This window comes from Notolepis coatsorum (assembly GCF_963971535.1).
Source record: "Notolepis coatsorum genome assembly, chromosome: 5".
NCBI lineage: Eukaryota > Metazoa > Chordata > Actinopteri > Aulopiformes > Paralepididae > Notolepis > Notolepis coatsorum.
The window spans coordinates 36,391,190-36,409,801 of NC_140169.1; the positions used below are offsets into that span (position 1 = coordinate 36,391,190).

The 18,612-nt window shown below is 39.8% G+C and overlaps 1 protein-coding gene across 1 annotated transcript; it reads right to left on the bottom strand.

Moving 5' to 3' along the window:
• Positions 1-14,773: 14,773 nt before the first annotated feature.
• LOC311228148 (Y-box-binding protein 1-like) lies at positions 14,774-17,218 on the bottom strand (the record flags this gene model as incomplete). Its single annotated transcript, XM_084314063.1, has 2 exons — positions 16,598-17,218; positions 14,774-14,803 (listed from the first exon to the last, which is right to left on the bottom strand). Exons 1-2 carry the CDS (start codon positions 17,201-17,203, stop codon positions 14,774-14,776), a joined length of 636 nt encoding a protein of 211 aa, XP_084170189.1. The 5' UTR covers positions 17,204-17,218.
• Between the last annotated feature and the right edge of the window lie 1,394 nt (positions 17,219-18,612).

Below are 18,612 nucleotides of genomic sequence, written 5' to 3' on the forward strand. Positions count from 1 at the left end.
TCACAATATCGCGCACAACCCTTCGCCTACTCGTTGTAGTGCTCATGTGCGCGTCACAATGCTTCATCTCTTATAGTTTTCTTTTAATCAATGTGACAATGCAGTCATGCATCTGCCTCCATAGAAATGCATTGGATAGAAAATATGCAAGTCATAGTGATTGCTTCACCTGTGTGGCTCATGGCTCACTCATGATTGGTTCAGCTGTGTGGCTCGTGGCTGAGCTGCCAATGACATCATCCACTTAACCCATCATTGGCCATCACTGTGTTGCACTACTGAATTGCTGACAGCGCCCTCTGTCTTGTGGGTTGTGTCATTGTACTCAGTAGGGATATCCTCTTTCATTTTTCATTGGTCCATGTTGACCCCCTTTCATTGGTCGATGTTGACCACTCCCCCGATCCTTAGACCACGCCCCCTTAGGCCACACCCCCTCAGTGTATCTCTTGAACCGTTTGTCGTAGAGACTTGCGGATTGTGCCATTGGTCGATGTCGACCACCTTTCATTGGTCGATGTTGACCACTCCCCCTGTTGACCACCTTTCATTGGTCGATGTTGACCACTCCCCCGATCCTTAGACCACGCCCCCTTAGGCCACACAGTGTATCTCTTGAACCGTTTGTCGTAGAGACTTGCGGATTGTGCCATTGTACTCGGTGTAATAGTGTAATAGTGTGTAATAGTGTAATAGTGTAATAGTGTGTAATAGTGTAATAGTGTGTAATAGTGTGTAATAGTGTAATAGTGTGTAATAGTGTAATAGTGTAATAGTGTGTAATAGTGTAATAGTGTAATAGTGTGTAATAGTGTAATAGTGTGTAATAGTGTAATAGTGTAATAGTGTGTAATAGTGTAATAGTGTAATAGTGTAATAGTGTGTAATAGTGTAATAGTGTAATAGTGTGTAATAGTGTAATAGTGTGTAATAGTGTAATAGTGTAATAGTGTAATAGTGTGTAATAGTGTGTAATAGTGTGTAATAGTGTGTAATAGTGTAATAGTGTGTAATAGTGTGTAATAGTGTAATAGTGTGTAATAGTGTAATAGTGTAATAGTGTAATAGTGTGTAATAGTGTGTAATAGTGTAATAGTGTGTAATAGTGTAATAGTGTAATAGTGTGTAATAGTGTAATAGTGTAATAGTGTGTAATAGTGTAATAGTGTAATAGTGTGTAATAGTGTGTAATAGCGTAATAGTGTGTAATAGTGTAATAGTGTAATAGTGTAATAGTGTGTAATAGTGTAATAGTGTAATAGTGTGTAATAGTGTAATAGTGTGTAATAGTGTAATAGTGCAATAGTGTGTAATAGTGTAATAGTGTGTAATAGTGTTATAGTGTGTAATAGTGTAATAGTGTAATAGTGTGTAATAGTGTAATAGTGTAATAGTGTGTAATAGTGTGTAATAGTGAAATAGTGTGTAATAGTGTGTAATAGTGTGTAATAGTGTAATAGTGTGTAATAGTGTAATAGTGTGTAATAGTGTAATAGTGTGTAATAGTGTAATAGTGTAATAGTGTGTAATAGTGTAATAGTGTGTAATAGTGTAATAGTGTGTAATAGTGTGTAATAGTGTAATAGTGTAATAGTGTGTAATAGTGTAATAGTGTAATAGTGTGTAATAGTGTAATAGTGTAATAGTGTGTAATAGTGTAATAGTGTAATAGTGTGTAATAGTGTAATAGTGTAATAGTGTGTAATAGTGTAATAGTGTAATAGTGTGTAATAGTGTAATAGTGTAATAGTGTGTAATAGTGTAATAGTGTGTAATAGTGTAATAGTGTAATAGTGTGTAATAGTGTAATAGTGTAATAGTGTGTAATAGTGTGTAATAGTGTAATAGTGTGTAATAGTGTGTAATAGTGTAATAGTGTGTAATAGTGTAATAGTGCAATAGTGTGTAATAGTGTAATAGTGTAATAGTGTTATAGTGTGTAATAGTGTAATAGTGTGTAATAGTGTAATAGTGTGTAATAGTGTGTAATAGTGTAATAGTGTAATAGTGTGTAATAGTGTAATAGTGTAATAGTGTGTAATAGTGTAATAGTGTAATAGTGTAATAGTGTGTAATAGTGTAATAGTGTAATAGTGTGTAATAGTGTAATAGTGTGTAATAGTGTAATAGTGTAATAGTGTAATAGTGTGTAATAGTGTAATAGTGTGTAATAGTGTGTAATAGTGTGTAATAGTGTAATAGTGTGTAATAGTGTGTAATAGTGTAATAGTGTGTAATAGTGTAATAGTGTAATAGTGTAATAGTGTGTAATAGTGTGTAATAGTGTAATAGTGTGTAATAGTGTAATAGTGTAATAGTGTGTAATAGTGTAATAGTGTAATAGTGTGTAATAGTGTAATAGTGTAATAGTGTGTAATAGTGTGTAATAGCGTAATAGTGTGTAATAGTGTAATAGTGTAATAGTGTAATAGTGTGTAATAGTGTAATAGTGTAATAGTGTGTAATAGTGTAATAGTGTGTAATAGTGTAATAGTGCAATAGTGTGTAATAGTGTAATAGTGTGTAATAGTGTTATAGTGTGTAATAGTGTAATAGTGTAATAGTGTGTAATAGTGTAATAGTGTAATAGTGTGTAATAGTGTGTAATAGTGAAATAGTGTGTAATAGTGTGTAATAGTGTGTAATAGTGTAATAGTGTGTAATAGTGTAATAGTGTGTAATAGTGTAATAGTGTGTAATAGTGTAATAGTGTAATAGTGTGTAATAGTGTAATAGTGTGTAATAGTGTAATAGTGTGTAATAGTGTGTAATAGTGTAATAGTGTAATAGTGTGTAATAGTGTAATAGTGTAATAGTGTGTAATAGTGTAATAGTGTAATAGTGTGTAATAGTGTAATAGTGTAATAGTGTGTAATAGTGTAATAGTGTAATAGTGTGTAATAGTGTAATAGTGTGTAATAGTGTAATAGTGTAATAGTGTGTAATAGTGTAATAGTGTAATAGTGTGTAATAGTGTAATAGTGTGTAATAGTGTAATAGTGTAATAGTGTGTAATAGTGTAATAGTGTAATAGTGTGTAATAGTGTGTAATAGTGTAATAGTGTGTAATAGTGTGTAATAGTGTAATAGTGTGTAATAGTGTAATAGTGCAATAGTGTGTAATAGTGTAATAGTGTAATAGTGTTATAGTGTGTAATAGTGTAATAGTGTAATAGTGTGTAATAGTGTAATAGTGTGTAATAGTGTAATAGTGTAATAGTGTGTAATAGTGTAATAGTGTGTAATAGTGTAATAGTGTGTAATAGTGTAATAGTGTAATAGTGTGTAATAGTGTAATAGTGTGTAATAGTGTGTAATAGTGTAATAGTGTAATAGTGTGTAATAGTGTAATAGTGTAATAGTGTGTAATAGTGTAATAGTGTAATAGTGTGTAATAGTGTAATAGTGTAATAGTGTGTAATAGTGTAATAGTGTAATAGTGTGTAATAGTGTAATAGTGTGTAATAGTGTAATAGTGTAATAGTGTGTAATAGTGTAATAGTGTAATAGTGTGTAATAGTGTAATAGTGTAATCGTGTGTAATAGTGTAATAGTGTAATAGTGTGTAATAGTGTAATAGTGTGTAATAGTGTAATAGTGTAATAGTGTAATAGTGTGTAATAGTGTAATAGTGTAATAGTGTGTAATAGTGTAATAGTGTAATAGTGTGTAATAGTGTAATAGTGTGTAATAGTGTAATAGTGTAATAGTGTGTAATAGTGTGTAATAGTGTAATAGTGTAATAGTGTGTAATAGTGTAATAGTGTGTAATAGTGTAATAGTGTAATAGTGTGTAATAGTGTAATAGTGTAATAGTGTGTAATAGTGTAATAGTGTAATAGTGTGTAATAGTGTGTAATAGTGTGTAATAGTGTAATAGTGTGTAATAGTGTAATAGTGTAATAATGTGTAATAGTGTGTAATAGTGTAATAGTGTGTAATAGTGTAATAGTGTGTAATAGTGTAATAGTGTAATAGTGTAATAGTGTGTAATAGTGTAATAGTGTAATAGTGTGTAATAGTGTAATAGTGTGTAATAGTGTAATAGTGTGTAATAGTGTAATAGTGTGTAATAGTGTAATAGTGTGTAATAGTGTAATAGTGTAATAGTGTAATAGTGTGTAATAGTGTAATAGTGTAATAGTGTGTAATAGTGTGTAATAGTGTGTAATAGTGTAATAGTGTAATAGTGTGTAATAGTGTAATAGTGTGTAATAGTGTAATAGTGTAATAGTGTGTAATAGTGTAATAGTGTAATAGTGTAATAGTGTGTAATAGTGTAATAGTGTGTAATAGTGTAATAGTGTGTAATAGTGTAATAGTGTAATAGTGTGTAATAGTGTAATAGTGTGTAATAGTGTAATAGTGTAATAGTGTGTAATAGTGTAATAGTGTGTAATAGTGTAATAGTGTGTAATAGTGTAATAGTGTGTAATAGTGTAATAGTGTGTAATAGTGTAATAGTGTAATAGTGTGTAATAGTGTAATAGTGTAATAGTGTGTAATAGTGTAATAGTGTGTAATAGTGTAATAGTGTAATAGTGTGTAATAGTGTAATAGTGTGTAATAGTGTAATAGTGTGTAATAGTGTAATAGTGTGTAATAGTGTAATAGTGTGTAATAGTGTAATAGTGTAATAGTGTGTAATAGTGTAATAGTGTAATAGTGTGTAATAGTGTAATAGTGTGTAATAGTGTAATAGTGTAATAGTGTGTAATAGTGTGTAATAGTGTAATAGTGTAATAGTGTAATAGTGTGTAATAGTGTAATAGTGTGTAATAGTGTAATAGTGTGTAATAGTGTAATAGTGTAATAGTGTGTAATAGTGTAATAGTGTGTAATAGTGTAATAGTGTGTAATAGTGTAATAGTGTGTAATAGTGTGTAATAGTGTAATAGTGTCTAATAGTGTAATAGTGTGTAATAGTGTAATAGTGTGTAATAGTGTAATAGTGTAATAGTGTGTAATAGTGTAATAGTGTGTAATAGTGTAATAGTGTGTAATAGTGTAATAGTGTGTAATAGTGTAATAGTGTGTAATAGTGTAATAGTGTAATAGTGTGTAATAGTGTAATAGTGTAATAGTGTGTAATAGTGTAATAGTGTGTAATAGTGTAATAGTGTAATAGTGTGTAATAGTGTAATAGTGTGTAATAGTGTAATAGTGTGTAATAGTGTAATAGTGTGTAATAGTGTAATAGTGTGTAATAGTGTAATAGTGTGTAATAGTGTAATAGTGTAATAGTGTGTAATAGTGTGTAATAGTGTAATAGTGTAATAGTGTGTAATAGTGTGTAATAGTGTAATAGTGTAATAGTGTGTAATAGTGTAATAGTGTAATATTGTGTAATAGTGTAATAGTGTAATAGTGTGTAATAGTGTAATAGTGTGTAATAGTGTAATAGTGTGTAATAGTGTGTAATAGTGTAATAGTGTGTACTAGTGTGTAATAGTGTGTAATAGTGTAATAGTGTAATAGTGTGTAATAGTGTAATAGTGTGTAATAGATCATTTAGTTTGATCTGCCACTTCTTGGACACATGGTGCCATGAGAAAGGGTGAGTATTAAATAATACAACACGAAAGGGAGTTTGTGTTATAGTTAATAAAATCACATCTGTAGTCATCTTCAAATGGTCTATGTTGACCACTCCCCCGATCCTTAGGCCGCGCCCCTTTTTTGTATCCTTTGAACCGTTTGTCATAGAGACTCGCGAGAGACCCTCTCCCCCGCTGGCCGGCGGTGCACAGGCGTCACCCACACTTTCACAATTTCCCCCGCGCGGAATTGTCTAGTTAGTATTGTTACTGTATTGTGTTGTCTTGTTTCCTGTTGAAAAGGGAAAATAAAGAAAAATTTGATAAAAGAATAAATAAAACATTTGAGTTCCCCTGCTGGGGAGCAAACCCAGGACACTCACATGGGAGGCAAGTGCCTCAAGATTCAAGACCTTACCTCAAGACTACCAAGACACACTTTTCTGATAACCTTACCCCAAACCCACACTGTTACCTTAAACCAGACCTGGGCATTGGGATGATTCTGACCGGCCCGCGAAAGATTACATGATAATTAAAAAAAAAAGAAAAAAAAATTAACATATATATATTTTTTTAACTTTTTTCTTTTCATGTCAACGTTCACACGCACAATATACGCTTAGGAGACATGCTCAGAAGATGTTGGTTCTCTTTGGATCCACCTACATATGTGAACAGACATTCTCAGTCATGACGTTTACCAAGTCCAAGTACAGATCCTCTCTCACTGATGAACATCTGGCAGCTGTGCTTCGCATCTCCACCTCAGACATGCAACCTGACTTTGATGGACTTGTTAAAGCTCAACAGAGACTGGATTTCTCACACTGAATGAAAAAAAAAAGAACTGAAGAACACTAAAATGTGGAAATATAACAAGTGAAATTTTTTTTGCACAGTTCTGAAAACATTAAATGTTTAATATAGGCATGTAAAATAAAAAAGGCTACAAAACTGGGACACTTTTCTTTACACAGTTCAGTGACATGTCTTGTTTATTTTTGCTATAAGATGTAAGATGTGCTCATTCGGCCCCCTGGGAAAAATAATAACCTCTGCCTTAAACTAACCCTAACCCTAACGCTAACCCTAACCCTAACCCTAACCCTAACCGTAACCGTAACCATAACCTTATATCTTAATCATAATCGTTAAACATTAAAACAAATCATCATCATAGTATTGCTGTGTTTTTATAATGGTGAGCACTCGCCCGCAACCACAATCTTTGTTAGTTTGACTCCTAGTCAGTTTGTTTTGGACTTTTGCCGATACAAAATGTAAATATGGTAGGGGAGAACGGGGGACGTTGTCACACGGGTAGGTTGTCACATTCATTATATTTCACCACCAGAGGATCCTGTCTCCCATACTTTGGTATGTAAATGTCCGAAATTGGGGTCAGAGTTCACCTACATTGTCATATTTGGACTTTTTGTGTTTTTCATGTCCATTTGTAAATATTCCGCTCCTCAGTATTTTTCTTCTAGGCTTTTACACAATTGGTTTATAATGAAACAATTATTACCCTTAAAAAGTGTGAAGGGATAGCTATAGTTTAGATTGTTGTTAGCTAGCTAACTAGTTGTTAGATGGCTGTTAGCCTTGATGCTATCAAGACATTCCAGTTGGGGTTGGTCGTCACATTTTATTTGGGGTTGGTTGTCATATGTTACAACTATGAATTGAAAATGGGGGACCCTGATGTAAACAAGACAAACGTCTTTCTCTGGTCTGCATCCCCTTAACAATTGTGTGTATTGAGCCGTACTGTATTGTACCCATTCTGCAATCTGTTAAATAAAGTTTTCATTCATTCATTCATTCATGTTGTGTAGGTTATTATTGTTAGGCCGATTTATTGTGTTCTTATTTTGTTATATAGGATGGCCTAAAGATGTGTTTCCTGTTTATGTTCATGTTAAGATGCATTAAGTTATGTATTTGTCAACTTGTCAATGCAATTAAACTTTCAAATTTAGTTCTGCCTTCTTGTCTTCTTTTTAAGATTGTCCCATTAAAACACATGGTGACAACCAACCCCATAGTGTGTGACAACCATCCCCATGATGGGGTTGGTTGTCACAATGTGTCAGAGTGTCTTTGATAGGTGATTAACTCTTTGTTACAATACGTTGGAAAATGAGAGGGATACACATTTTAAGCCAACATCTTAAGCTTCAATTTAATGTAGGAATTGTTGAAGGCAGAGGTTCTGTGTAGGATTGTTAGTAACTGTCTAACTGCATATATAACTGTTCACACTATTAACTGTCTACCTGCATATATAAAAGTGTCCACTAGAGGGCGCCCTAGGCGGAGACACTCAGGAGTACTACCAGGTGGCGAGTATAAGTAGCTATGTCTCCTCCCACTTCTTTCTCTGCCCCCATGTCTCTCAGTGAGAGAAGACCTGTAGAACTGCTGCTCTTCATGTGAATAAATAAACCACGCCAGTTAAGGCTCAAGATAGAAACCATGCCACTTGACCACATTATTGTCGCCCTATAGCCGAATTCTGTTAACAGGAATGACTATTGAAAGATGTTTTGATTATGAGCAATTCACACTAGAGTAAAAAGTGTGACAACGTCCCCGTTCTCCCCTACTTACTGTATGGCTATGACATAACGTATATTATGTACCTTTTTTCCTGTGATCGATTAGTACTTTATTTACCTTTTTCTGATAAGAATGTTGTAAATAAACATGCTAACATTTTGAACTAATGGCCTTCACTATTATTACTATGTGCTATAGTAAGGGCAATTAATTGCACGACCACAACACCAGAGGGAGTTCCACAAATCATGTTCAACCCAGATTCGGCTCAAACAAGGGACTAAACACGTTTAGCAATTATGCCACAACAATATGGAACGCCCTACCCACAGCCGTAAAATAATGTGAATCCCTACCCTCCTTCAAAACCGCTCTCAAAGAGCACCTACGGTTGGCTGCAATTCAGAATTGGCCCCGGTAAATGTCCAAACCCTCCCCCCACCCACCCTCCCAACCCCCTCCAATGTACAGTTTCTTCCCCCTCAAATGTATATATCTTTTTATTATGATCTCATTCTCTCAAACAGTACTGTATATTTGTATATCTTGTATGTCATAAATGTCTGGATGAAACAGTACTGTATATTTGTATGTCATGTATGTCATAAATGTCATGATGAATTGAAAATGGGGGACCCTGATATAAACAAGACAAAAGTATTTTTCTGGTCTACATCCCCTTAACAATTGTTTGTATTGAGACGTACTGTATTGTACCCATTCTGCAATCTGTTAATAAAGTTTTCAATCAATCAATCAATCAATCAATCAATCTATTACATGGTGATGATGTGAGCATGTGAGCATGATGAAGGTCATTAGGCCGAAACGGAATAAATTGGGATTGAGACTTGAGATTAGTCAACAGTGGATCACATTCTCAAACATCTTTGTAAGTGTATTCTTAAATATCTTCTTAAGAACTTCGTAAGGACAAACTTCAGAAAGATCCCGCCGAGAGAAATGCTGGCCACTAGAGGAAGAACAGCGGCTCAGGGTTGTCTGATGTGTGTCAGCTGCTCCGTCCAAACACATCCAGCATCTTTTCAGCAGTAAGATGCTGTACTCGATGATGGAACAAGTGAGCTTAAGAACATGGGCGCACTCCAATCTGGCCTTTCTACAACTGCTTTTCCACATTCTTAAATCCTGTTGTTAGCTAAGAACGAATACCAGATAAGAAAGCATTCAGGAATGACAGAATTGTGGAGTTAAAAGACATTTCTTTGTAACTTTTCTGTAAGTGCGTTGGAGAATGAGGTCCATTGTCCTGAGGATCTGTGTGTGCTTCCCCTTTACCTTTTGGTATTGAAGATTGGAACATCTAGTGGACTGCAGAGACTATTTTTCTTTTTTTTTTATTGGTCTTTTTCCCCCTCCATTTTCCTCCGATTTTCTCCCATCCCAATGTTAGTCGTATGCCAATTCCCAGTCCCTTCCTGGTCGCTGCGCACTTACCCCCCACACTCACAGTCAGATCATCTGGGAGAGTGGAGGCTACCACGTGCTTCCTCCGACACACGTCCAGCCAATCACCGCTTCTTTTCACCTGGCAGCGCGGATTCTCATTGAGAGGGCGTAGCGTGTGGGAGGACCACACTATCCCCCTCACGTCCAATCCGCGCTTAGCAGGCGCCCCGACCGAACTGTAGGAGTCGCTGTTTACAACGACCCGGACCCACCCCGCCAGCTTCTCCCACCCTCTGATACAGCCAATTGTATCAGTGCAGACGGCCAGCCAAGCTGGTGACAACCCCGGAGCTGTGAGCTGGATTCGAAAATCCAGCTCAGCTCCGGGGCTGGTGACGAACGCAATCTCCGCTCGGCCACCTAACCGCCTTGCAGAGACTATTTCAAGTAAAATCAAGTGTTCATTTATTAATCCCCTTAAAATCCAGGTGTCATAATAGCAGCATGGTGGAAGGGGGGGGGGGAGGGGGGTACAGGCAGAAGAGATAATAATAGCAATAGTAATGAACATAGACATAGTAGAGGAATGGCAGGACTCAATCAGTCAGTAATAATAGTAATGATTAGTAACACAATGCACCTTGAGTCTGAGAGTCTTAAGAGAGCTTTCCTTGATTATTTATAACTGTAGCAGGTCCAACTGGTGGACAGTTGAAGAAATAGTTGAGGAAATAATGTCTGCAGTTTACTAGAGGTCTGCTCTCTGCCAGGCGACATCATCCAGCTGAGTTTCTTGGGGTTGATGCGACCAAGGTCCCGAGACACATTTAATATAATTTCAAACATTTAATTAAACTCGAAAAGGCAACTGAGGTTTCCCTCATTTACAGTCACGTCGAGTGTACATACACTAGACACAACAAGACACAACAAGACGAGGCAAAGAGCAAGGATAACAAATAAATTAAAACACGTACAACTTGACAAATCAAATCAAATCAAATGTATTGGTAAGGCCCGACAACACACGTTAATGTCCCCATGGGCCGGACACGTCTTCTTTAAACAAGTCAAGAAGAAACATCACAATGAGTCAAGAACAAAACAAAAACACCATAAAGTCCAATTTCTTTTTAAATAAATGCAACACTCCCAGACATACCCCACGCGAAGGTAAGGAAAAACTCACTAAAACCTAGCAATAGGAAAAAATGCACCACAGGCAATGTGGAGGAGAGAAACCTTAGAAGGGCCAAAGGTTGGAAACTCTGCAACAGAGGGGAGAATGTCAATCTTTAAGAACTGTTGGGAGTTCATTCCATGAGCTAGGGGCATCATAGTGAAATGCAGATTTACCCTGTTCCGAGGACCAGCCAGTCACTAGAACACAGGACACATCGGTACGTTTTATGTCTGAAGTCCTCCTAAAAAAATAAAACTGTGGAAATGCCCCTTTAACAGGCTGAGTCAATTCCATCGTAACAACTTAACAAACGATGATGGATTTGCTGTAACATAAAACAACTGTGGTAAATATTGAGTTGAATTTCATAAATAATATGTGTGAATACTTAGAGATCATCACAGCTACTCTGCCAACTAACAGAGTGGGTTTTCAGTGCTAAATATGGGTGAAACAGGGGTGACAGAGAGCTATTCCCCACCCCCACTATGTGATCAGATTAGTACTGTATGGTAATTTGGCCCAAAGGGTCAAAGTGTATTCACACCCCCCCACCAGAGGACATCATGTCACACCCCCCCTCGTGAGACAAGACAGGCCCCTTCATCTCAGCAAAAGATCACATCAACGGGGGCCACCGCTGTCCCATCACGTCGCCACAACCCAGGGGGGAGGGGCTGCCAGCGCCCACAGGAGACCGCTCACAGAAGACGCCCACGGACCAACTGTATTATGTAAAGCTATTATTGGCTAGAAATTAGAGTATATAAGAGGACACAAAATGGTAGTTCAGGAGCCCAGACCGAACCAACCCCAGGGGTCTGCGGCTCCACCCCTCCACCATCGAGAGACTGCTGTGCTGTTTGCATTTTATGTGAGTAAATACATGGGAAACACCATTTGTTGTTTAAGCTTAATGTCTGAAACCAGATTTACTCATGTATAAGGTGTGCAGTATGGTTAATGTATGTTCAGATTATGTTAACCAAGTGACTGTTTTATGTACATTATTGAGGTTTGAGATGCAAACCTGATTGTGATATTTCTGTACACAGACAGCCCTGTTAATGTTCTCTGATAATCTTTTGTATGTGAAAGGCAACCTTTTATTCACTCTTGGCCCTGGCTCAAATAAATCAGCTGAGTTGAACTACAGTTCTGGTTTGTCTGGCGTACACGTTTATTTCTCATCTGCTAAGTCAGATGAGGAGACCAACAATTCTATCAGTATGAATCCTTCCTCCTCCTTCCAGATAATCAATCTCATTGTATTGTACTACAATAACCTCAAATTATTGTAGAAAGTCTGTGGGAATTTACCACACAACGTTTAGTACCAGATGCTCATTGTGATTCAAAACCCGCAGCATAGGAACTGCTACCTTAGCCAATGCGGGAACTAATTGTTGTTGGTGGAGGACAAATCAAAAGCCTTCGTCTTTGTCTAACCTTGTGTTTGAAAGGCTTATGGAACAGATGTTGTATAAAAGCGATACTACACTCAAGGTCGTGGTTGTTTCTTGGCAGTGCTGTGCTGATCCACTCTGCTTACAACCTCAGTTCCTATCAACCGCATCACAGCATTTCCAATAACCTCAAGATAGCTCTCCATCTTAAAGGGGACCTATTGTGAAATTAGCCTTTTCCTGTGTGTTGCGTACTTGCTACAGAGGGGTTGTCCCCAAACTGAGAACATTTTAAATATGTGTATTGTGCCTTTTCTGCAGTTCAGCTGTGACAAGAACCCTCCCTCTTCAAACAACCCATTCAGAATTGCAGTCGTTAATAACGTGTGCGTATGTGCAGTGTGAGGATACAAGATCTTGCATGTACAATATGGCGGTTTGTGTGTAAATCTTCTCTTTTATACCTAAAGTTGAACCTAAAAGATGTTTCTGACAACTATTTTGATGACAAGATTGCTATACTATTGCTGGATCTTGAGTCATATTTCATCTGCAACGTCTAGTCTCTTTCTCTCTCTCTTCATCCCTTATGTCTGAGCCTCATCCTCCTGTCCTCTCTTCAGCCCCACAGAGGTCAGAGGTCAGCTTTGTTCTTACCACATTCGTGTCAGAGCGCCTGTTTGTGTGCGCATGCAATACGTGTGCATAAATCTTCTCTTTTCTACACAAAGTTGAACCTAAAATATCTTGAGTCATATCTGATCTGCCACGTCTAGTCAGAAAGTTGGATCTGAATTTCGTTTCACGGTACAGGCTCGTGCACCACTGCTACTGTAGATGCACAATCATTATCGTATTTGTGCGATAAAAGCAGCTCGCTCGTTACAGGCACAATGGGAACAGGACTGAAACAGAGAGGTATTGACACAGCTAGATTGTATAATCTCAGTGGGTTTAATATACACAGTGGAGAGGGTATGACCTGAAACATCATGTGTAACCATGGGAAAAAAAAGAGTGCCCCAGTATTACTTCCCTTTGATTAGGATCTCAATTAACCATGATGTTTGTCCAGAGAGGCTCCAACGCTCTGGCTTCCTTCCTCAACAGTAGTTGTTCTACTGCGTTAAGCCTCATGGGAACTCGATTCACATGAGAGACTGAAAACTTGATTTCTAAACTGCAACAAAACTGTTGGTGAGATCACTGGAGAATGGTTTGTAAGGCATTCTTCTAGGGATTCTAGAACTGGACCGCTCTATCTGTCTGTCTGTCTGTCTGTCTGTCTGTCTGTCTGTCTGTCTGTCTGTCTGTCTGTCTGTCTGTCTGTCTGTCTGTCTGTCTGTCTGTCTGTCTGTCTGTCTGTCTGTCTGTCTGTCTGTCTGTCTGTCTGTCTGTCTGTCTGTCTGTCTGTCTGTCTGTCTGTCTGTCTGTCTGTCTGTCTGTCTGTCTGTCTGTCTGTCTGTCTGTCTGTCTGTCTGTCTGTCTGTCTGTCTGTCTGTCTGTCTGTCTGTCTGTCTGTCTGTCTGTCTGTCTGTCTGTCTGTCTGTCTGTCTGTCTGTCTGTCTGTCTGTCTGTCTGTCTGTCTGTCTGTCTGTCTGTCTGTCTGTCTGTCTGTCTGTCTGTCTGTCTGTCTGTCTGTCTGTCTGTCTGTCTGTCTGTCTGTCTGTCTGTCTGTCTGTCTGTCTGTCTGTCTGTCTGTCTGTCTGTCTGTCTGTCTGTCTGTCTGTCTGTCTGTCTGTCTGTCTGTCTGTCTGTCTGTCTGTCTGTCTGTCTGTCTGTCTGTCTGTCTGTCTGTCTGTCTGTCTGTCTGTCTGTCTGTCTGTCTGTCTGTCTGTCTGTCTGTCTGTCTGTCTGTCTGTCTGTCTGTCTGTCTGTCTGTCTGTCTGTCTGTCTGTCTGTCTGTCTGTCTGTCTGTCTGTCTGTCTGTCTGTCTGTCTGTCTGTCTGTCTGTCTGTCTGTCTGTCTGTCTGTCTGTCTGTCTGTCTGTCTGTCTGTCTGTCTGCCTGCCTGCCTGCCTGCCTGCCTCTCGCATATCTCAGGAAATGTTCATCAGCTCAGCTTCACATTTGGCAGGTGTCTTGCTGAGGACCGAGGGGGGCATGCAATTTGTGTGCGTGTGTACCTACTGTATGTCCACGTGTGAGTGTGAAGATATGCCTTTGATATGATATGATATGATACATTTATTTATATTGCGCCCCTCAACCAATAGTTACATCGGCCATGGGCGCATCCCGGGAGAGAAAGAGAAAACAAACAAAAAAGACAGGAACAAAACGAAAAACAGAAAGAATACAGGCAGTCCAACCAATCAGATAGAGAACAGACAGACATAATACACCACACATACAACAATACAAAAAAAAAACAAGCTCATGGATTGTTTATGGCGAATAGGTGGGTTTTGAGCAAGGCCTTAAAGGTCCGTAGGGTGCTTGCAGATTTAAGGTTGAGTGGGAGCTTGTTCCAGAGGGTCGGTGCTGCGACTGCGAAAGCCCGGTTTCCCTTTGTCACCAGTCTTGTGTGGGGAATTTTTTGGCAGATTTGGTTGTTTGAACGGAGGGATCTGGAGCTAGTTGATTGGACCAGGAGTTATTTTATGTAGGCTGGGGCGAGACCGCTTATGGCTTTGTATGTGAACATGAGGATTTTGAAATGTATTGGCAGTTTTACAGGGAGCCAGTGTAGGGATACAAGGACTGGGGAGATGTGTAAAGCACCGCTTTAAGTTTAGTGTTAAAGTTGAGCTGGCTAAGAGCGAGGATTCCCCCGCCTCTTCTCCATATCCGATGGAAACTGAGGATTATATGGAGGAGGCGGGGGCTTTCTTATTTGAAGGCCCGGTGGAGACAAGGCACTCTCCCCCTCAGGGAGTGGCAGATGGTGCTGCGTCTTCCCGGGGACCCTCGTAGTCTGGGACTGGGTTAAAGTCTCCACCCCCGAGACGAGATGCCCTTCTGTCGACCGCACCGGATGCTGGCTCCCGCCTATCCATTGGAGACAGTGTGTGCAGCCTCCCGACCGCGAGGGATGCGAGCGTGATGGAAGAAGGTGTGCAAGGGGAGTTGCGCGCCTTGTTCCCCGAGCTCAAGACGGCTGCAGCCCGCATAAAACGGAGCTTTGCTGCCACTGTATTGTAACAAGCTTGATAATAATAAACAAACCTGTTCAGCTATAAAGAATGAGAGTACTGGAACAGTGTTAAATTCAAAGTGTTGTATTAACCAAAAGGAGGATCAAAATAAATGGGGCACCCCATAGCAACGTATGGTACAACAAAAATCATCTCAAACCAATAAGAACGGTCCTGTCAGCTTTACAGTCCATTAGCCCCAACATAAATGTTACCATGTATAATGTACCGTGTACAATGTTACCCTGTATGTTTACCATGTACAATGTTACCATATATAATGTACCGTGTATAATGTTACCATGTATGTTACCATGTATGTTTACCATGTATAATGTTACCATGTATAATGTACCGTGTATAATGTTACCATGTATGTTTACCATGTACAATGTTACCATATATAATGTACCGTGTATAATGTTACCATGTATGTTACCATGTATGTTTACCATGTACAATGTTACCATGTATAATGTACCGTGTATAATGTTACCATGTATAATGTACCGTGTATAATGTTACCATGTATAATGTACCGTGTATAATGTTACCATGTGTGTTACCATGTATGTTTACCATGTACAATGTTACCATATATAATGTACCGTGTATAATGTTACCATGTGTGTTACCATGTATGTTTACCATGTACAATGTTACCATATATAATGTACCATGTATAATGTTACCATGTGTGTTACCATGTATAATGTTCAGGCCTACCAGACCATGCAGCCTGCATGGTAGAGTTAGTAGTGTCCAACAACACTCAAACCTTTGAGTGTCCAAAAGGTGATAAGTCCTGGGTTGATCCACATCTTAGAAAAGGAAAGGAAAAAGAAGTAATCCACTGGGAAAAACCACTGTAGCTGAACTGTCCTTGGTTACTGGAGAATCTTTTAGGAGGCCTGGCAAAATCCCTCCTTCCTCTCACAATAGCAGTACGCAAACAAAACTCCATGAGGCCATGATTCCAATCCAAGATGGCCCCCTGATGGTTAGGACCGCCCCTAACCACACCCATACCTGGAATCTTAAAGGTCAAGTGACCCAAATATGCTGACATTGGCATATCCTAACATATTGGGCCCACACTTCATTTATCAACACATTGACATCTTCTTCATAAAGTAACGCATGTTACACATCCCCCCACCAAGCGTAGTACCACTGCCATAAAACATCTTCATGTTCTCAACATGCAAGGTTGATGGGTGTTAGGACTGCTATCCATGGCTACTCTGTAGTTCACTGACCCTAAACGTCTGAGAACTGTGGCTGGCCCTCTCCACTTTGGAGCAAGTTTTGCCATAAACATGGCCTTGGCATCAGACAGTGGGTGCAACTTAACCCATACCTCCTCTCCTACTCCAAAGTATGGCGGGTAGCGCCGTCTGCCTGGGTAGGAGGGCCTGCGCTGCTGTGGCTGCATGTCTCCCTCTGGGGCTCTCTCTGCCCCCTCGCAGCTGCTCTTATTGCGGCCTTCACGGCTCCCGCTACTCGGCGGCTCGCCCTCGCCATCGCTTTGGAAGTTCTCAGGGTATTCTCCATTGCGGGGTGGGCCCCTCCTGCGGGGGTAGCGCCTGTAGCGGTTCCGGTCAGCGGCGTACTTGCTCCCCTGGACTGGAACGCCTGCTGGGCCAGTGACATTGGCCGCCTCTGCTCCCTTCTCCCCTACAACCACATCAAACTCCACAGTGTCTCCTTCTCCAACACTGCGAAGGTATTTCCTTGGGTTGTTCTTTTTTATGGCCGTCTGGTGTACAAACACGTCCTCTTTCGTGTCATTCCTGTTGATAAAACCATATCCATTTCCGACGTTGAACCACTTGACTGTCCCCAAGACTTTTGTTGCGATGACCTTCTTATCCGCCGCGGAAGCTTCGGCTGCCGGGCTGGACGGGCTCTCTGCGTCGTCAGCGGGCTGCGGTGGTTGTTGCGTTTCAGCGGCCTCGCTGCTCATGGTTACTGGTTGGTAATGGTGGTCTTGTGCCGGCGGTGACTCTCTAGTGTGTTTCCCGGTGCTAGATAGTAACCTGGACCGGCGGTGGTGGGGGCTGCTGCCTTCGGGCTCTCTGCTTTCCACTCTCCGCTCCCGTTGCCGATCGAACTGGGCTATAGGGGTCGCTGCTAAGTACAGCCCCACCAAGGGCTTCCTCTGTTTATGCGGTGCAGCCATTGCCCCATCCCATAGTGGTGTGAGACCTTGTTCCACAGATTTGTGCTCATTATGCGAATGTTCAAAGGAAGACTCAAACTGGTTCAGCTCACCTGGCTGCCACTGTGGAGGGTCTGGCCCAGGCAGTAGAGGACTTACTCCAGGCAGCAGTAGAGGACTTACTACAGGCAGTAGAGGCAAGGGCAAGGGTCTAGGCATGAAAGGCAGGGAACCTTGCTCCTCATTTTCCATTTCAATACCACCATGTTCAAAATGTTCTGAAAAGTGAACAGATGGTGCATCATCCCGTACAGGAGTGCTAGTCCTCCTAATGGGGTTTTGTGGTTGGGCAGTAAGCTGTTTGTCTCGTCTTTTCAAACACTCCACCATTGACTGTTGGAGGTTATTAATTTCGCTCTGAAAAGTCTGTTGTAGTCGTTGACATTGACGGTCAATATAATACCTGAGAATGTCATCTTGTCTGGTTGTATTTATATGGAAAGCCTGGATCTCTCTTTCCACAGCACTCAAACGTGACTGAAGCTGTGTAATGTCAGTAGCTACTTCGACTTCCCCCATCCCAGAGGTAGCAAATGCGCCAGAATGGATAACAGTGACATCAGGTTGCCGTTCCTCACTACCCCCAGAGCCGTCATCATTCACATACAAGTCATCAGGAGTCTCAGCTAGATCCTGTACAGGATCTCTTCTTGTCACAAAAGGGCCAGCTGTGAAGTCTATAAGAGCCTCAGCAAGTTCTCCCTCTCCCTGGTCTGAGGAAACCTCTTCTCCAACAATACTCCCTTGAATAGGAGAATGCATAGATGTAGCCATGGTATAGCAACCCCAAACTAACAAAACAAAACAAAAGCTCTTAACAACAACATAGAGAATATTTTACACTGTTTTTTTTTCCTTTGTTTTTCTTAAGGTCCCTTCGTGGTTGCCATTTCTGTAACAAGCTTGATAATAATAAACAAACCTGTTCAGCTATAAAGAATGAGAGTACTGGAACAGTGTTAAATTCAAGGTGTTGTATTAACCAAAAGGAGGATCAAAATAAATGGGGCACCCCATAGCAACGTATGGTACAACAAAAATCATCTCAAACCAATAAGAACGGTCCTGTCAGCTTTACAGTCCATTAGCCCCAACATAAATGTTACCATGTATAATGTACCGTGTATAATGTTACCCTGTATGTTTACCATGTA